The sequence below is a fragment of the Colossoma macropomum genome, unplaced genomic scaffold (genome assembly GCF_904425465.1).
Source record: "Colossoma macropomum unplaced genomic scaffold, Colossoma_macropomum, whole genome shotgun sequence".
Classification (NCBI taxonomy): Eukaryota; Metazoa; Chordata; class Actinopteri; order Characiformes; family Serrasalmidae; genus Colossoma; species Colossoma macropomum.
The window spans coordinates 12,635,657-12,657,199 of record NW_023494800.1 but is presented as its reverse complement, the minus strand read 5'-3'; the positions used below and the strand labels follow the sequence as shown (position 1 = coordinate 12,657,199).

Here is a 21,543-nt window from a genome sequence, read left to right as displayed (position 1 = left end):
AAAACACTGTGATAAAAACATGTTTTCATATCGTCCACCCCTACGAGAAGCTACAGACAGACAGCTGAAGCTGAGGCAGGCTGGGGGTGGGGGGTGTCAGTTTAAGTATTCATCAATAGTACTGCGAAAAGAGAAACTTACACTCATGTAGGCCTACATAAACATGAGCTGTGTAAATGTTTAATGAGTCTGCATGGAGTTCAGCCTAATTCGATCAGCCCACTTCTATTCAGCAGTCTTGATTTAGTTCATCTTGCTTCGTTTTTTCTTGCTTGTAGTTTGAGGATTGGAGCAAAGCGCCAGAGGAGTCTCCCGCAGACTCTTGCTTTTGCTGCATGAATCTGAATGTGCTCTGTTAGGCTGGATGTGGTCAGCTCACCCAGACTGGGCTAAATTGAGTCGTTCTTATGAGCTGTCCATTGAGTCAGTGCGGAACTGCAAACAACAGGAGGCTGTGATGGAATTCTCCACCCCACGCCTCGCGTCTACAACTGTGCTAACAGCCCTAAATGGAACCAAAGGGTCGATCAAAGCTTTATAATGGGCTTAAATTGTTGCCCCTTTTGAACAGCCATTTCGATGTTCCTACGTCCAGCCCCTGTAGCTGTACATTCTTCTTCAATCTATTACGTTTCCCAGTGAAGAATGCTAATCAAATCAGCTGCAAAAGCACCATGAATATTGCATCAGCGCCCCAAGGTCCCTGAGATGATGGGCTGCAGACGGTTCGGAAGGGCATTGCTTTAAGTTTTCCCACTGCTATGGAATTTGCATTGAACACCCATCCATAAATTCAGCAGTTCTTGAAGAGGGTGGTATTACCGATGTCACTGTAGGTGGGCAACAACAGCCTTGAGAGGAATAACGCAACAAGTACAGATATTAGTCAAGACTGCCTTGGACATATGAAGAAACTAGGAGAAACTTTGGTAACACTTTCTATGAATATCTTATATAACATAAACTATGAACACTTTAATAACATGTAATGCATTTATAAGGCATTAATAAAGATGCATTACACTTTATGGCTATGTTTTTTTATTAACAAATTGTTTTATAAGTACTGTTTATAACATGTTATATTGTAAGTGCCAAATATAACATGGCCAGTTTGCATAGTGCATTATACATGCTGAGCTATGCTATGATTTCTTTTAATAGCTTATGAAATATAGGCAATATATTGGGAATGGAATAATATATTGGGAATGGAGTCATATTTTATAGTTATTTTTAAGACATTGTAACAGCAAGCTTCAAGTAAAGTGACAGAATTGATATTCTTGTCATTATGCATGTTAGCGATGGACCAGACCACCAGGACTACCAAAACTGAAATTTACACACTCATACTAAAAACTGAAACCAAAAAACAAAAGAAAGAGATTTTTATATATAATTTGCCATTTTATTTATGTTTTTTAATCATTGTAATAATGCTGACAATGCTTCAAAGGCAGTAATCGCCAAGTTGGGAAAGAGAACTCTGAGAGCTGGAGGTCTAATATAATTTTAAACAGCTTGCTAAAAATATTACTAAATATTAAAGTCATAAAACTATAAAAAAAATATAATACTTCATGGTTTCTCAAAGGCATTTAAGGCTGAATTCCAGAGCACCTCTGCTATAACAATGGACAACATATAGTTTTCTTAGTATGTCACAAATGGAAGTGGCTTTGGAACTCCCACCTAGCAGTCTGAAATTTCTCCAGCAGGGGTGCTGAGAGCATTAAAGCAAGCTGCTCATTTAAAGAAAAAATATCCATAAACCTCAGCAGGAACTAACAAACGCATGTGTTTGCTTTAACAACTTTCAAAACAAGGGCTAAAAAAAGTTTATTACCAAAGCACACTCAGTTACTCAGTATTATGTGTGTGATTTCTATTAAAAGTCTGTATTAAATCAGTATTGCTGAAAAGCTTGTAAGCTAAAGACTGTAGAGAATGAAGGTCAAAGCTGCAGTGGATCATGTTGGAGTCAGTGGATCACTGTTGATCTGCTGCTGCTCAAACTATTTGAATGCATATGTGCTGACCAGTACAGGAGAATGAAGAGAACAAACAGTGTTTTTAATCACTATTTCTCATTTTCATTACCATTAAAATTATTTTCTAAGTGTTAGATATTTTTTCCCAAGATTTCCTGCCTTTTTTCTGTCTCTGTTGAAAACCAAAAGCACCACTTTCAACCAGTTTTGGCAGAAAATTTCCGTGGTCGAAATTTCAGCGCATCCCTAATGAGTATTATTTTTATAGATATATGATGTTGTATCTCATTTACAACAACATATAAGTTGTATTTGAGAACTCCAAGTATGATGGAGCATATTTTATACTTTGTCCAATGTGAAAATACCCACAGTCCAGCAACTTTGGGGGCAGACTTTATTTAGACTTTAATGACTTAACGGAGACATTGCCTTTAATATGTATTACTCTCAAGATGTTAGGTTTGAGAGTGTTAAGGGACCCAAAAGTGCTTTGGCCCAGCTACTCTGAGGACAAATTTTAATGAGCCAGAGGGGACATTACCAAAGTCCCTGAATGTACTAATAGCAGTGTGTTTGGTTTGAGAGAGTTAAAGGAACACTTTCTTTATTGGCAAAAACTCTTTTTTGGCACCTTTATACTTTTAATAATGTTTAAGTCAGTGATTTGTTACACATCTTGTCCCCAATGTCAGACCAGTGTTCATGAATGCTGTTCACCACCTTGAACACTGTTTTAATGTATGCACTAACAGATGTGGACAAAAAGGCTTCAACTCCATGCTATAAGCAAATCTCTGGGGAAGTGTTGCATAATGAGAGCTTGAAGATGAGTGATTAAAGCTAGATATTGCCAACAGGGCACTTTCAGAGATGTCAAACTACAAAGTGATTTATTCTGTGGGCTGCTATAAAAACCACATAAGCTAATCCATATTACAGCAAGTTGGTTTACCATTATCATATATATATGTACTTTGTGGGTGCCCTTCTTGACCTCCGACTACATAGGCCTGATAAGCAGGACTGGTATTCACTGCATGGCTGGAACTGTCACATCTTTGTGTTAGGCAAGGAAGTCTCCTGACAGTTGACTTTATGGATTACAAGAAGCAATACACTAGGCAACAGCATGTGGGAGTATCTTTCCTGAAGATAACAAAACTGATCGATAAACACATGCTTACACTCAGCCGTGTGCAGATACACATGCAAAACACACTTAAACATGCTGTTAAAACAGAACCTTGTTCAGTCTCCCAAATGGTAAATTAAGAGAAGGAAGAATGTTAATGCACGTTTATGTAACTAGATTTTATTCTGGGTCATTTTGGACCATTTCTATTGCTTCATTTCTAATTTTCTGTTTACACATAGTAAACACTTCTACAAAGATTACGAGGGTTTGATATAATATGACAGTATACATGAATCACATTATAAATTATATTTGGAGTGCCTTGGATATTTACTTTGACAATGCCATTAAAAACTGTTAATGTCCATGTGCTCAGTGGACAGTGAGTCAGTACACAGAGTGTGGTTTGAAAGACAAAGACTGTGTCATTGTTTTCTGCTAAGCCATTTTCATCTAAGTGTCAAGTCCTTCCTCCTACACCTTTCTCCTGCTCTTGCGCTTTATTGCGGCCCTCTGTGTCTGACGTCTGGCTCCCAGCGCGGGAGCTTCTTTAGAGAGAAGGCTGAGGGTCAGGGCCCCCATGCCAGCTCTGTGATTGAGTTTCATGCTCTAGCTGTGGGGGTCCTGAGTGCCCAGCACTGCCCCTAACAGACAGACAGAGAGAGAGTAAGGGAGAGAGAGACAGAGAGAGAGAGAAAAGAAAGAGGGTGAGATTAAAGGGAGAGGGGATCAAGAGAGGAAAGAGAGGGGGGAAGAGTGAGATTGAAGAGCTAGAGAGAGAGTGACATGGAAGAGAGAGACTAAAGGAGAGTGGAGCATTGAGGAGAGAAAGGGAAAAGAGTGAGGCGGGGATAGAGAAAGAGGGAGAGGTATAAGAGAGAAAGAAAGATAGAAAGGGAAGAGAGAAAAAGAGGAAAAAGCGGAAAGAGATATGAGGGGGAAAGAAACAGGAGGACAGTGAGGGATAAAGGGGAGAAAAAGAAAGGGTAGTGTTGTAGAGAAAGAAAGGAGGTGAGATGAGTTGGAGAAAGAGAGGAGAAAAAGTGTGAGAGAGAAATAATGAGAGAGAAAAGAGAAAGGGAAAGGTTGTGTGTTAGAGAGGGAAGGAGAGAGAGACTGAAAGCAGCACCAGGAGACTCCAGCTTTGGCGTTTTTTTCCCTCCAGCAGTGAAATGAAATTCCCTCACAGCGCAGTCCTTTACTCAGAGCCGACGGCCGTTACCATTGCTGCTCCACCCCTGCTTTTTATTTCCCCAAGCTGCGACGTGCCGACCACGACGGCTTTGTAGTCGAATTGATTCCATTCTTTTGATGTATCATTGTTGTCACTGCTAAGCAAAGCACTGCCGTGCATGAAAATATCCACCCTGGAGTCTCCAAACTGAGCGCCCGCTTTGCTTTACCCTTTTTCCTCTCTATTTTTCTCTCTTTCACACCATTCATGATCGGCCGTAAAAGTGAAGAAGCAGCACAGCGTCATTTAAGACCCTTCAGATTCTTCTGTCAGAAGCCCTTTTTTTGAAATAATGGAACTCTACTTTCATTGCTTTAAATATTAATCCCCCTCCTCTTTCTGTCACCAGGTCCTTCATCATCACAGTTATGCGTTTCAGCAGAAATTCCGAGCCTGACAGCGTGTGCCGAAACATCGGCACGAATGTGTTTCAGTGAATAACACTCTTCTGGTCTTTTCTTTGCGATGTGTTACGGAGACAGATTTTGATACAACAGTGCATTCATCCCGGAGATAAAGGCTCAACTGCAACCTCGACTCTCAAACACTCAAAAGCAAAGCCCTCGCCAAGGTGTTCTTGAAGAAAACTCCATTTTCACATACTCTCACATTTGTCTTTTTTTTCCACAGCTGCAATTTTCTATCTGTTCCTTTGCCGGTTCCTTTTTTCATTTTAGAAGACCTGTGTCACTAATCTGATGCCCTCATGCCCACAGGTGCGTATCTGAGGCAGCTGAACCCATTGGCTGTGGAAAACAAAAGGCTTCAGTCTAGCAGAGTCTACAGAGACTGTGTAGGCTGGTTTTATCCACATGCTAGGTGGGGACTTCTCATACTTGTAGGGATGAGGAGGGGGCTTTTGACCCATTAGGATGAAACTATTAGCCCTTTGATCCCCTATTAGAAGTGCTCTTCATTGGAAACAAATCACATAGAACAGAGTCAGAGCCCTCTACTGGCCACACCCTGTCACTGCATTCGAAGGAATAAACAATCCGATACAAAGCTCCCCCTACTCCGGGCACGCTCAGAGTGCCATAAGGGCGAATGGTGAGAAGGAGTATGTGCCTCCTCACTGTAAATGTCAGCCATAAAGAGCTTTATGAGCTAACACCCTGCATGCTGCTGGCCCGACGAGGTGTGTGAGGATTTCTTATGAGTGTCCGCTATTTACCCACCGCTGTTGAGCTGGACTGTTGCCGGACTGTCACAGGAGGCTCTTCACACTCAGAGCGTAGGTGTTTGTGTTGCATTGACTGATCCAGGTCCAGAAGAATCAGTGAAAGCTACACTAATGATTTGCTTTCTCAGATGAGTTATAGAGTAATTTAACCCTTAGAACTTTAAGGTGCCAGCATTTTTTCTTTTCCGACACTGATGTCGATATTGAAACTTCCAACCAATATTGATACTGATCCCATATATTTTTCTTCTTGAAAAACTGCTAAGATTTGGCTATTTTTAGTTGAAACACTTTACAAGATGAGCAACATGCTCAAGCAGTTTAAACACTCTACTACCCCGCTAGATTTGTTCCAGGATTTAATCTGATTCTTTTTTTTTCCTCTCTGATATCCGTTCCAGCATTTTCTGCTGATATTGGTCCAATGCCCGTAGCCATCTATATCAGTGTGCCATCTCTAGTTAACACTGGTGATAACAAAAGCATGGTATGATTCTGTATTAATTACTTATCACTCATAGATCATATGAAAATGGAGAAATGCTGTTGAACATGTAGATTCTAGACTTTCAATACATACCATATTTATATACATAAGTAGAAGGAGAGACATTTTATTATGTTATGAATTTGCTGAGAAAGTTGTTGTTTCATAGAAATATAAACCAATATTTACATTGTTTCCATGTTTGGTTGATAAACAGAGAAAAATATCATGTGCCAAGTTGTAGCTGATGGTACTGAATGTGAATCTAACATAAATCTAATTAATCATGTAATGTATTATGTATCTAAATACAGAAATACATGATTACATTTTAATAGTATAGAATAAACTAGGGATGCATGATGATATCAGAATGATATTAGTATTGGCAGGCATTCTCTTAAAAAATATATATAAAACATATATATATGGACAAAAGTATTGGGTCACCCCTCCCTATCATTGTGTTTCAGCCACCCCCATTTCTAACAGGTGGATAAAATTAAACACATAGCCTTGCAGTCTCCATAGACAAACACTGCCAGTAGAATGGGTCATACTGAAAAGCTCAGTGACTTTAAACATGACACTGTCATAGGATGCCACCTATGCCTACCTTCACAGTTTGTGAAATTTATGTCTTGCTAGATCTGCCCCTGTCAACTGTAAGTGCTGTTACTTAGTAATGGAAGCACCTAGAAGTGACGACAGCTCAGCCAAGTATGTTGGCCTAGGCTACTTAGTTCCAGTGAGGGGTAATCTTAATGCTTCAGCAGACAAAGACATTTTGGACAACTGTATGCTTCCAACTTTGTGGGAACAGTTTGGGGAAGGCCCTTTACTGTTCCAGCATGACTGAGTCCCAGTGCACAAAGCAAAGTCCATAAAGGCATGGCAGGATGGTAGGTGTAATGTGTAGATGTCCCAATACTTTTGACCATATAGTGTATCAGAATGAGGCAAATATGTGGATTTGACCAATATTTTAAATCAATATTTCGTGACGTATTTGTTGTACTCCAGAAGATCCGAATGTTTAGATGATGCTGGTATTCTGTGCTAAGATCTCTGCATATTATTCATTTTACTGCCTTTGCAGCCCTACAGATATGAATGTTCTGTTTCTCTGTAATGCTAATACAGGTAGATGATGTCTCAATTTCTACATTTTATAAACATGCTTGTATAGGTATCTGCATCAGCAGATATGTACAGGAAAAATACTGTATACTGGTATCACCCTGAGGAAAAACAAGTAATAGCTCTTGACGTCTAAGGGTTAATGCTGAGCACTCTGTGTGCTCACTGCATTGGGTATTGTGGGGGATTTCTTTGTGAAAAATCAGGTCATTTCAGTTTTTCACAGCTTAAGCGGTCTCAATCACCCTCAAGGATCCATACATGCGGGAAATGCTGGAAATGTCATTATGTCAAGGATGTGTAAAAAATGTAAAAGAAATGAGCTTTCACAATTCATTGTGCCCTATTCTTGTACTGATATTTTATAAGCACACTGATGACTGTGTTGACATGTGCAAGCTGGTGATAACTGATGATGCGCAATTATTTTTATAATAATACTGTAGCATCTGTGAAGAAGAAGATGTGGGAGACATTGCAGTTTAAAGGAAAATGCTCCTTTATTGAACAGATAGCACAAAAGAACCGCTGCTCAGCGCTAACCAATGGCAGGCAGGTCTCTTCTAGCCATACAGTTCTTCTTTATAATAGACACTAACACATGTTTATGTGTTAAGCTTTTAGCAACAGCACATAATAAATGTCTCTCCCTACCACGAGCACTGTGCTTTCTAAAGGAGCCTCTTTGCATGGTCACTTAGCATGGCCACGCCTCCTGTGCTGCTAGTGGCAGGACGCCACCATATCACAGCACAGAAAAATCAAGAGGAAGTGAAACATAGAGGGATGTCTCAGATTTGTTTGATTAAATATAGAAATATGGCAGGGTGGTGCTACTGTTTTATTGACTGTAATATTACAGTATCAGAAAAAAGGACACAGACTTACCTGTGTGAAAAATTACAAAGTGCACAGTGATCCTTGCCATTATTTTTAGCAAGCAGAGGCTTTGGCTTCTTTCAGTAGTGACTCTTTTTGTGTAAGAAATGAGCCTCCATTTTCTGGAAGTTCTAGGGTTCAGCCCATATATGAATGATATTTATATCCCATGGATTTAGTGTTGGCTGCAGATAAAGCATAGATACAAGCACATACAATACATTTTCAATTTGAGAGTACGCTGTGCATGTCTGGCAGCCACTTCTAAAGATTTTTATATGCTTAAAGGGGAATTCCACTGATCTTTCATTGTCATTTCTTCTGCCTAATTCAATGCGATGTAAACAAAATTGTTAAGAGTGGTTTGATGTGAGATGGTTCATTATAGAGAAACTTACTGAATCGGATTACAGCATTGATGATGGGAGCCAGTGGTTGTAATGACTATAATGCAAAGCTAGCCATTTTGTTTAATCAACCAGTGAACCTACACACATCTTCTGAATCTTTATGTTATGTTGATAATGGTAAAATAGTGATAAATCTAAAAATCTTTAGGGACTATTTTGCCTTACATTGGCCTACAAATGCCTCTCTACCATGAATGTGTTTTAGGCCAATCACAAAACTATCATTCTCAGGCATCAGACAAATTCATAACCATATCATGTAATGACTTTCTGTACAGCAGCTATTAGAGGCATTAAACGTCTGTTTCCTATCTCCATCACTGTGAACAGTTCTGACCACGGATTCGAGAAGCAGGGGTGCTGAGGGTGCTGCAGCATCCCCAGATCTCAGGACTGTTTAACTGAAACTGCTAAAAACATCAACAGAAAAATTACAAAAAGAACACAATTTATCGTTTTCATCAGAAAATTATTTGTACATGTTCAAAATCTGGAGTAGCTGGTAAAGGTAACACTGCAATTTAGTGTGAAGAAAATCGCTTCCCTCACCAGCTGTTGGCTGCTTTGGGGGTTTGTAGCTTGGGCATGTTGCTTTGGGCGTATTGCTAAAACATAAGCAGGGGGTATAGGCTAGTTCTGTGCCCCGAAGTGGCCTAATATTGTTTGAAAATCTTTCTTGACTAAATTTTAATTATTTTCCATTCCCATCCATTTTTCAACCATTATAATAATCTCCCACTAGATGTGTGCATGTAGCTGGATTATGGGCATGACACAACCGTTTTTCCGCCTCATATCAATAATCTAATTGGTTGACGCACAGCTAATTTGCATACAGTTCATCCAGCAAGAGGGAGCAGAGACAGGAGCGTGTGCATTAACTGGGACTGGGACTCAGATTCAGCTGTACCTTGTGGTCTCTCTCAAAAAAGTTTAAAAGAATTAGATACATTGACATATTGTAATTAGCATAACGTTACTGTGTTTGTTACATATATGCTGCTACAAGTTTCACCACCCCAAACTTAAAACACCTTCCCACGTCCCTGATTCTGACTCAGTAGGCGTCTCTAGAACAGTGCGTTTCACATCACCCCACTCTGAATGACTTTGTTTACATTTGAATGATTTAATTATGCAGAATTCTTTTTTAAAAATTGGTGGACATTCCTTTTAAGCAATATGGGTATGAGAAAAGTACTATAGAAATGGAATTAATAAGTAAATAAACAAAACCATTCAGTAAAGCATTGTTTAACTCAAACTTTTGGACCATATTAACTTAGTACTGGCCGATATTGTCGACTATTGGAATTTTTAGCTTTTAAAAATAGCTTTCAGTAATGGTCAGTTCTTATACCAGTGGCTTATATTATTTATATCTGGCTCTAGCCAGATCCCATCATGTATGCTCAAACTCCACTGCTGGCGTGCTTTATGAATACAGACTTGCTGAAGCTGCCTTTGAATAGCCTGCTACTGTCTCCAGCGCTGAGCAAACTGCAAATGCGTGTTTTCCCAAACCTCAGACGTCGGCTAAACGCGCAGCTGAGTGTTGTTATCTTTGAGGATCTTGTGACAAACTTTCTCGCCAGCCTGTGTAACTGTAAATCTAGAGGCTTTGTGTGTGTGTGTGTGTGTGTGTGTCTGAGGGACATTTGAGGATAAGGGCTGAAAAAGGTGCTACGGCAGGGTGGTGGAGATTGAATTTCAGCGGTGTATAAAAAAAGAATACTTTTGCTGTGCTACCGGGTGTGAATTGCAATTCAATATTCCACATTCGTCTTTTGTTATTTTGAATATTTCATATGTGATTTTGTTTTAACTAAGTACCGTGCTGTGGAAAGCACCCAGGCTGATCAAACCAGAGCCCGGGCAAATGGAATGAGTTTGGTTTTATTCATTGTTTTTCTGCTTTGTTTGCATTACAATCACCATAGAAAATGTTACGCTCTGCTCTGGAGATCTTTTCTGAGGAGAGTGCTGTGGCACTAGAACAAAGCTAAATTGCTTTTCTTGCCATTGCTACTGGGATATGTGTTTTTTTTATGGAGCTGGAATGATGGGAATGAACATATATTGCTCCTGACCTAAGCTAAGTCCACATGTACATGCATAGCTATGAGGAATTTGATGTCTATATTTTAACAGTCAATAATCATAAAAATCTGACTCACAAAAGTTTCTCTGGCTACGTTTTAAAAGCAGATTTTTTTTCTTTAGGGTGTTTAGACTTCTCCAGCACCCTTCATGACCCAGGAGGGTAGGCATCTTAGATGATGAGTGAGCTTATGTGTAGACTTCACTATCAGCATATAATCATTTTCTGAAATTGCTCCATTGGCAAATGAAAGTGGTCTAAATTGGAATAGGAAAGATCTGATTAGATGGGATTTTTGCTGTTTGTACTTCAAAGAAGAGATCAGATACTTATTACGGTCACGTAGCCCTCATACATGAGGGGAAAAGTCTGATTTAACTCCCCCTGCTTCTTTTCTGTGTGTTTTGCAGGATGGATGTGGGATTCCAGAAGGTTTTGCAGGTGGATTTGGAGGTGAATGGCTTGCTGGACCCTCTGGGCACTCGATCGGTCACCTGGCAGGTGGAGTACCCCATGACCCGCACTCTGTCTGAGGAGATCTACACACTCATCCGCCTTGCTCCTCATGACCTTGGGGGCATCGTACCACTGGCCATGGTGAGCTTAGTTCATCAATACTGCTATGTGTGTTCATGGCGGGGGCGGGGGGTCTAAGGGAAAGGGTGGTGATTGTGAAAGATTCACACATAAATACGTCTATACACTTATATCGATGTTGCTACACCTAAACCAAATGCTACCCTTAGCATAACCAAAGGGCAGTGTTTTGGTTGCATTCAGATTGGATTGGATTGGATTTCTGTTACACAGTCACATTGCACTTTTACAAAACTGAACTGTGTGAGCATTTACAAAGCCTGCTTAAAAACAGGACGGATAAACATTAAAACCCTCAAATAAATACAGTCCTATACAATAGTCAGGAGACCACGTGTTTGTTTATTTAATTTCCAGTTAAAATGGCCATTAAGTCCAAGTTATTCATTTTTCTGGAGATATTTCTGAGGTGATTTAAGATATTAGATAATCCACTTACATAAGGAAGGGAAATTTTAAAGGAAAATTAGTGAAGAACTGGGAGTTTCCAAAACTGGAGTTCAAAAAATGATTAAAAGATGTAGAGAAAATGGGACTCCTAACAACCATGCAAGACCTGTTAGACCACCAAAACTGTGAACATCAGATGAGCACATTTAATGCTTTCATCTTTGAGAGAGAGGAGAAAATCAAACTCCACTCTTGTTTCAGATATGAGAAAATACACAGGTGGTTTTTCCATCCACTGTGAGGACAACTCATAGCTATGGCTCTGAAAGGCTGTGTAGCTGTCAAGAAGCTCTTACTGAGAAAAAAAAATAGACAAAATCAAACAAAGAAGCTTCTTGTGTTCTCAGAACAATGAACTGACCACCCCAGAGTCCAGACCTCAACATCACTGAATGTGTTATGGATGCAACCAACTTCAAGACTGCTTGAGAGGTGTGGAAATATATCCCCACACACTTCTTTGAAAACTGAAAACAAGTCTCCTGAAACACATGGAAGCTGTAATAGGGGCAAAAATGTATTGTACTTAATGTTGTAGGCTTCTGGGTAATTGCTTTTTTTCTAATGCTGGAAAATTAATAACTTGTATTTAATGGCCATTTTGACTGGACATTAAATAAATGGAGGGTGGTCTCGCTCCTTGTGAATTCTTGTTAGGAATGGGTGGGTAACTGTGGTGGAAACATTATATTTTCATGTTAGGACTAGGAGAAAGTCCTCATTCCTGTCATTTTGAATACATTTGCTTCACATAAAGTGCCTAAAACAAATGCACACATTTAGTGCGAGTTCTGTTCTGTCTGTGCCCGATTGCTGCAACACGTTATCGATCATCTCAGCCGCGTTTGATGTCTTTCTTCTCTTCTTTTGTTTCTAGAAATAGTCAAATCCAAGGTTTGAACCTTCTTCTCATGATATTCTTATTATTTTCATTGATTCCATTTTGAGGCATTACCGTGGAGCTGTTGTATGGCAGAAACAGGGAGAATGAAGCGTATCTACTGAAGCAACAGCCACACGAACCCCTGCGTGTGCACATTTTAATTAGCTCTAATTTGGCTAATAGAGCATGAGGTCCTTCTGATGATTGAGAAGGTAATTGGGCTGAGGCCAAGAGTAATCTCCTTAAAATGGGAGGAATCTGTAAGTGACGTCAGGAAGCTAAATGTAATGAGGCAGTGGTGATTTGTTTCATGGCTTCTCTTTATTGATATGATACAATGATTACGTTTTATTTGCCAGCAAATAACATTTCAGTACTGTATGAAAAATGTGCCTACATCAATGAAACGAGTGGAAAAGTAAAGCAAAGAGTAAAAAAGTGCTCAGGAGGGACTGCAGCTTGTATATACTATGCATTGGCTTGCTGTTTAAAAGGTCAGTAGGAGGTGCACATGATTTTCATTTTTCGCTGTCAGCCAAAGGCTAGTCGCTTATCTTGCGTCCACTGCTGAATAGGCAATGGAGCATAAAGCTGGACACATGTCACTCTTCCTTAGCTATTATCTATCTAGCTATTACCTGTCTCTTTCTCGCTCCCTCTCTTTCTCTGCCTTTCTCTCTCATTCTCTCTATTTCCCTCCCTCTCTCTCTCATTCTCTCTGTTTCCCTCCCTCTCGCTTCCTCTCTTTCTCTCTCTTTATCTGCCTCTCTTTCTCTGTTTCCCTCCTTCTCTCTCCCTGTTTCTCTCCCCCCTTGCTTCCTCTCTCTTCCTCTCTCTCTCTCTCTCTCTCTCTCTCTCTCTCTTTCTTTCTCTTTCTCTCTCTCTCGATATCTGTCTCAGTTTATCTTCCTTTTTCTTTCTTCCTCTCTTCCTCTCTCTCTCTCTCTCTCTCTGTCTGTCTCTCTCGTTTTCTGTCATATTATCCAATCCCACCCCTTTTGTCCCTTGCTGTATACAGGCTTATACATGCTGTCCCATGCACGTATGCTGTACACATGCACATATATAAACACACGCACACACACATGCTCCGCTGACCCCTGTTCCACTGTGTGTGTGTGTGTGTGTGTGTGTGTCATGAGTTATTACGATCTGACTCATATACGGCTTGGATGAATTACTCTTCACTGCTTATGTAAAGATAAGGGTCTCCAGCAGCAACAAGAAAGAAACAGCACGACAGCTCTCAAATGTAGACACACAAACTTCTTTTATTCAGTGTCAGAAATGAGCCTTTGGCAGTCTGTCCCTTTGCCCATGCCACTGGCACTGCCACTGCACCTTGTTAAAGTTGATCATGTCCTCGTTAAGCTTCTGTCAGAGGCTGTGGCCAGCCTCAATCACTGCAGGCAAATGGACTCGCTCCCCTGCGAGATCTGGGACACGCTGGCTCCGAACAAACAATGGCATACGATAACAAAAGCCAGAGACACCAATCTGTGCTATTGGATGCCGTTTCCGCATTATAATTTGCTTTTTTGTCTCCCTTTTCTTGGCGGCACCTGTCTCTGCACTCTCATTAGAGCAGACAGCCATTGTGGGCTCATCTCTCAGCATACAGGCCTACCAACCAGCGACATTAGACTTTCTGCTCCTGCTAGCCTGGCGAGAGCGGCGGAAGTGCTCTGTCCCAGTCCATTAAAGCACACCCTGCTAAAGTCCAGAGCACTAATGAGGGGGCAGGATGATGAAGCAACCCGGTGAAAACGAGCACGGCCTTTCGTCCGACCACTTCAGAAGCCAGCTGCAGTGAGAGAGCGAGAGACTCTCCTGCGGCTGTAATGTATTCACTAGGGATGCACTGGAATTTTGAATGCCAGAAATGAACTTTCAGCCTTTAGCCAAAGAATAAAAATGTTTTGACCAAAAGTTATGCTGTTTCCATTGTTCTAGAGCTGCAATGACAGTGTTGATTATTAAAACAATTTTGACATGTAGCTGCTTTAAAGAGTGCGCTACAACGCTCTGTAATGTTTATATCGTTGCTGTCAGAACTGTTGTAAATCTTTTTCTGTGCGGAGCCCCAGTGGTGACATCCTGTAGAAATGAAAGTAATGTGTTGCCATGACTTAGTAATACATGAGAACAAGATAATTAAGTCATGGCCATGACTTAGCAAGGCGCGGAAACGAGATCCTACTGCATGGTCACAACTTAGTAAGGTGTGATCTTGTTCATATGCGTTACTGAATGCCAAGACTTAATTGTCTCATTCCCACACCATACTAAGTTGTGGCCACGCATTATTTTTATTTATATGGGATGTCACCAGCAGGGCTCTGTATAATTTGAAGAGCTCGCTGTCCATCTACAACAGCTCAGTCTGACCAACAGGTCTCCATGTAAGACTTTACACTAAGTATTCACCCTGCAGCTATTGGTTGATCTGTTAAGGATTATGCCAGGACAACGTACATTCTGTTGTGAGGCATACAAGTACCTGTTATGCCTATACTAAGGACAGCAGACATTCTGTTGTAAATTCATACAAATAGCTGTTTGTGCCATTACTAGGGACACAGGAAACACCTAATTGAAGTGGATATCTGCTAATGCCTGGCCCACACTACAGGATTTTAAGAATCCTAACCAGTGTTTAAAATGTTAGAGACCCAGCACATAATGACTGGAGACAAAACTGGAGATACAAAGTTTCATTCCAACAGAGACTATATGATACACATGGGCTGCATCCGAAACCTCATACTACCAAACTGAATTATTGTGAATTGTTAAGCGCCATCATTTCAACTCCGATTCCTAGCATTTCCTGTCTTCTGTTACAGTCCTTAGGCTTCTGAAAGGTTGTTTTATGATTCCTCTGATTGCATCCAGACATCTTGGTGATGGTCAGCCTTTTTCTCTTTTAGGCTCAACTGTTTCAAGCACAGAGGTGTTTCCAGTGAACTGGTTCTTCTGAGGATATGTTCAAAATAAGATATATTTAGTAATCTGAGCTTTGAGGGGGAAGTGAGGCTTGATTTGGTTGAGGACCCATTTTGTTTTTTTGCTTTGCCTTCCAAGGTACCCTCAAAAGCCTTCACCAACACCAGGATTCAAATATGCCAATATTTTTCATGTCTCACTTGTTTATTTTCCAGCTTTCACATCTTTGGAGAACCACAGCAACTAAATAGTATGTCTAAAATAGAACACCACCAATAATATTGCATGCAGCAGTGTAGTATGTAGAGTATGATTGTATGCAGTTTTGGACACAGCCCCGGTCATTTAGACAGAGTGCCGTATACTGCAGGTAGTGTATATTGTTTGGTTGCACTATTAAAGAAGAAATCAATTTTATAGCGTAAAGGCAGATTTGCACTATGGGGGGCATCCTTAGCCAGAGAGAGTCAGGCCTGTTATGCTCTCGTGGACTCTCAAGCACTAGTGCATCTATAAAGTAATAATGGTTACGAGGATCAGAAATAAAGGTTAAAGGATGCTTTCTTTGCTCTCTTTGCTGATGGATTGAAACAGTGTCAGCAACTTGCTGTAGACAAAACCCTGTAATACCCTCCATAACTCAAGCCAAAATGAATTCATATAATTTCTGCAATGGTACAAATAAGGATTTCGGTTTCAGTTTTCAGTCGTGAATTTTCATTTCAGTGCATCTCTAGTACTCACATAACAATCAAGGGAGCAGGCAGGCTCTCAACAGGCTCCAGTCATTCAGCATGCCTCGCTCTCAGATGGAGAGTATTCATTTTGGGTTTTCCGCCCCACTCTGGAAAGGCAGGCGAGCTGAATGCAGTGTAACGCAGCAGGAGGAGATCAGGGTGATGGCATCACTTTCAACTTACAAAACGAGGAGATGCTCTAATCGGATTCGGGTTGCGTACAATATCCTCAAAATGCTGGAAATCTGCTCTGAGTCATTTAAGATGCACCCGTTCTTTCCCCCTCTTTCCTTTTCTCTCTCTCTTTCCGCTGTCTCTAGTAATTCACCTTGCGAGTCTCGAGCCAAATTTGCTCACGCAGCTTGTAATTGGCTGTTCAGGCTTTCTGCTGGTGGACGGCAGCCCTCGCTGTGCTTGTTTTGCTGTTGACTGCCGAATGTGCGGGCCCTCCCTTTGTTTGCTCGCCCCGTCCTCCCTCGGCCCGTCTCCGAATTTGCTCAGAGAAAAGGAAAATCAAACAAATTACCACGCTGAGGCTTCTCCCTTCAAAGCCACTCCAGATTTTTGTAGGGGATTTGTTTTGTTCGGCTGAGAGGGCTTAGCTCACCCGCTCGCTCGCCGCAGTCTCTAACCCGAAGCCTTCACTTTCCCTGCGTGTCAGGTTTGGCCCAGGAGCCTTTGAGATCGTTCTCTGTTGCTGTGTTATTTGAAGGTACGTCTGCTCTGTGTTCTTCTTCTCCCTGTCTTTTTCAATAAGGGCTCATGCTGATGGGACGGGGTGAACGCTTTCCCTCTCAGACCTCCACTATGACACTATCGTTTTCTCTGCAGCACCCTGCAGTCATGTGGATTATCCTCTGACATGCAGAGCAGACTGTCATATGCTGCTTCTGCCTGTACTTTTCAATGCATTTTGTCATCTGTTCTTTACTTGACAGCTCTGGTGTTTATGGGCTGAAGTCTTGCAACAGGAAAACAACGACCCTTTTCAATATTGCTTATTAATGTTTTTTTTTTTTTCCCTGAAACTTTGTTTTGAAAATCCTTCTCTAGTTATGAAGTCCAAACAGTTTAGGCCCATGAAGTGGCGACGTTGACAGCGGCCGCGCAGCAGAAGGCAGCGTGCTCTAAACCTATTCTGACTTTACTCATTATTATTGCTTTATTTACTGTGGAGCTGGCCGTTTCTCCTGGAGTCCCCGCGGCGCAGGACTGCGTAGCAGACGTAAACAAGGAAAAATCAGAGGAATGCAGAGAGAGAGAGAGAAAGAGAGAGAGAGAGAGAGAGACTGAAAGAGAGAGCAGTGGCTCTGTAAAAGAAAAAGATGTTAGCGCAGAGCTGGAGAGATTAAGATGCAGACGGGAGAATGTTATTGTGTGTGACGGCCGGCTGCAGTAAACGTGCGCTGCTCCCTGCCATGGAGCTGTGGGGATCGATCAGCTTCTCCACACGATCCCTCATTACCTACACCAGAACATCTCTCTCTCTCTCTCTCTCTCTCTCTCTCAATAACTCTTTGTGTCTCCCCCTTCTCTTGTCTACTTCTTTCTCCCTCTATGTATCTCTTTCTCACTGCATCTCTCTCTCTCCCTCTCTCTCTCTCACCATATATACATCTCAATCTCTTTCTGTCGCTCTGTATGTCTCTCACTCATCTTTACCTTCTTTCTCTCCCTCTTTCTTTTGTGTGTCTGTGTCATGCACTATATTACCTTCTTTCTTTCTTTCCTTCCTTGTCTCCATCTCTTTCTTTCTCTTCCTTTCTGTCTCCTTCTCTCTCCTCTTTTATCTCCTCCCTTTTCTCTTCTGTCTCTCTCACTGTCTCCCTGTGTCTTCCACTTTTTCCCTTGTCTCTCTTTCCTTCTCTCTCTCTTTATTTATTTGTCTCACTCTCACTCGTACTCTAATCCTCTTTCTTCTCCCTCTCTCTGTATCTCTCTCACTCACTCACCTGTTCCCTCTTTCTTTTTCTTTGCCCCTCTTGCTCCACTTCACCTTCTCTTTCTCCCCTTTCTCTCCTTCTATCTTTTTCTCTCTCCTTTTTTCTCTGTCTGTCTCACTCCCTCTTTCTGCCTCATTCTCTTTTCCTTTGTTTCCCTCTCTCTCCCTTTCTCTTACTCTCTCCCTTCCTCACTCTTCTACATTATCTGTCTCTGTATCTCTCTCAATCCCTTTTTTATTTTTTGAAATTTTATTTAATCCCTTTTTATTCTGTCTCTCTCTCTGTCCTTCTCTCTTCCCCTCTGTCTCTTCTTTTCTATCTTTCCTTCTGTGTCTCTCTGTCTCTCTCATTGTCTCTCTTGCTCTTTTTTTCTCACTTTATCTCACTCAGTCTTTCCCTCTGTCTTTCTCTCTCTCTGCCTCTCTCTCTTTCCTTCCCTCCCTCCATCTGTCTTTCATTCTCTCTCTCCATTTTTTTTCTTTCTCCCTTTCTCACTTACCCTTACCTTTTCTTCTCCCTCTCTCACTGTAACTCTCTCGCTCACTTGTTCCCTCTTTCTGTTTTTTCCCCTCTTTCTCCCCTTCACCCTCTCTTCCTCTCCTTTCTCTCCTTCTATCAGTTTTCTCTCATTTTCTCTCTCTCTGCCTCTCATTTTCTCGATTTCTCTACTCGATTACTTCCCTTCTCTCTCTCAATCACTTTTTTTATTTTTCTTGGTTTTTCTTTTTAACCCCCCCCCCTCGGCAGGTGCTGCTCTCACTCTCAGTGTGGTCCTATCACCCTCATCTGAAGTACTCATTATTTGTCCCCGTGAGGCTGCCGCTGTGTTTCTGTGTGTATCCGTGTGTTCTGTGTATGGAGCCTCTCTGGGTCTGAGCCAGTGATGTAGCGCTTCATCAGGAGAGTTCAGGAGAGACTGGCTCAGGAGCACATGTACAGCATATAAGAGGAGCAGAGAGAAGATAGGAGCTCTACTTTACAGTTTTTAAAGAACATCGCTGACAGTTTGGCAAGTAATCTCATATTTCACTAGTCTGACATGCAATAAATGCGTGCAGGCACTTTTGGCTTTTTGAAAAGAACATTTACAGAAGTAGATCATCTCCCCCGCAGTTTATAATGGCATCTGAGGGATCACAGTGTGACAGCTTACGAAACGTAATAACTTAATGTTGTTTATTTATTTATTTATTTTCATATGAAATGTCCAGTACTGCATGCCTTCAGAGTTTTAGTACTGTATATCTGTGACCTAATAAAGATATGGTGTAACACTCCAACTCTTGGCACTGTTTTAGTCTTTGGCTAGTTGCCTTGTGCCTTCCAATGTATGACCCATCCATCGATCCTTATCTTACACAATTGTAAGAATATAGCCATCAGTTTATATGAGCAAGTTCCTTACAGAATTAACCTGACAATGAAAGAAGCATTAAATGCCTAATAAAGAAAGAGGAATTACACACTTTCAGTAGAGCAGCATTCAAAGACCCTCATAAATGTATTAATAGCATTATCCTTCCAGCGCAGACTTACGTTTCTTTTTGCAATGTCTATTATAGAATTCATATTCAATTCTCTTGGCAGCCGTTCTAAATTGCTGTGGGGAGATCCTGCTAAAAAGACGCAGTTCACTTTGAAGGTCTCTTATTTATTACACATCAAAGGACTGAAACATGAGGTTATTTGCCAAAATGTCACACTTGCCCTTTAAGCGACGGTGGGGCTTCATACAGTATGTGGGAGGAGAGTAGGAATGTGTCAGTTAGTGTATAGAGATTGAGTCACAGGGTGGCTTATGGCTGCGGTCGTATTGAGAATTTGTCAAATCCTGGTGGGCTGCAGATTTCCTGTCTGTTTAGGAACGGCGCCCGCATATGAGGGAGGAACCTGCGTGAATGGGCTGTTTAATGCCAGCTGTGTCCCTGTGGAGCGCTGTGTATGGTAAGCGTATGAATAATGCACCAGGGCTCAGCCTCCCTCTGCTGGTCAAGGGTAACGTGTAAGCACGGCCTGATCCCAGATCAAGGCTCTGCTTGGCCAGGGGAGGTAATTCCAGGACAGAAGGGTCCACTTAACCAAACGGCTGAGACGGAAGACCTCAGTTGAACTGTTGATGTGGAAGCAGTAATGTAATGCAATGATTATCCTCCTGGCCACAGGCTACTGTGGGGCATTTAGCTGAACTAGAGCCTGTGAAGGCCTTAACAGCACCTGAGCATTCCCCTCCTTCTCTTTGTGCTATTACCAAAATCAATAACCATCTTCCCCTTTGCTCTGCTTTTTGTCTGCACTTTTGTGAGGCGTTTTCTGAGCGATTTGGAGCAGCCGCGAGGCAGCCGTCACTGTGCAAGCCCTGCGAGCTCCCGTGGACTCCAAAGAAACACAAGTGTGGATCGATCGATCTCTAATAGAGCGACTGAGAGTGCCCACGGCATGGGCTGCCGTAATCGGCATGGGGAGCCTGTGGGTTTCTCTCAGTCTGTCCTTGAATGTTCGACCCTGTACGAGCCTGCATATGCCCTCTGTGAACCGGTCAACTGCCTTCAGTCCAGCTCGCGCCCCTGGCCTCCGCCACTGCCCGGAGGCTGAAGGGCCTTTTATTGATTCTTTCTTTTAGTCTCATATGCTGGAGCTTTTTAAGGATAAGTGCGTGCTGTAAAGCTGGCGCCCCAAGCCAAGCCTCTCCGAAACCACCGTGCTAAACACAGCTAGCTATGCATTGCTAACCACGAATCAGCTAGCAGCCCGGGGAGCGGAGTGTTTACCAACCGCTGAGACACAGGCACGAGCAGAATGCATGAATAACACTGAGAGTTTGGAGCTACCGTGTTGAGCTCCCGCAGGAAAGGACACCTACAGGAGCTCCAGAGGGGAGGCCATGGGGTCACACTGAAACCGCAGCAACTGCATCAGGCCTGGGGCGGAAAGAAGTAGAGTGACGAGGGGGGCAGAATCAGCTCATTGGCTGCCTCTGCTTGTTCTCATGCCACCCACAACAGTCCCACTGACACAGTAAATCTCACTTAATTTTAGACCCAAGGCCAGATGGGCAAGGAGATTGTACTGCTGCTCTGCGCTGAATGCTAACTTGTCCCTGAAGTATTAGCTCACACGCGCACGGCATCGCATCTCCCAGGCCTAGAAGAACAGAGAATGCAGCCCTAATGATGGCATGCTGGGCTAGGAGCTGCTTCAGGGAGCTAATTCTACACAGCCTGTCTGCTTTAGACTGCACTCCGTGGCTCAGAAATGAGTTTAAGATGACGGAAGCTGCATGCTCCGCTCCTAATGACACAGGATCAAAATTTAGTCATCGTTTCTTATCAGCTTTGCCCACAAACTTAGAGTTTTACAGCCAAACTCATCCAACTCCACTGCTGCAGCCCTAATTTCTTGGAGTTGATTAATATAGAAAACT

At 42.0% G+C, this 21,543-nt stretch overlaps 1 protein-coding gene across 1 annotated transcript in view; it reads left to right on the top strand.

Moving 5' to 3' along the window:
* si:dkey-112m2.1 (transmembrane protein 132C) overlaps positions 1-21,543 on the top strand; it is a 125,328-nt gene that overhangs the window by 70,798 nt on the left and 32,987 nt on the right. The window contains exon 3 of the mRNA XM_036589092.1: positions 10,977-11,163. Within this exon, the coding sequence (XP_036444985.1) occupies positions 10,977-11,163 (187 nt within the window). The remainder of the gene's footprint in view (positions 1-10,976; positions 11,164-21,543) is intronic.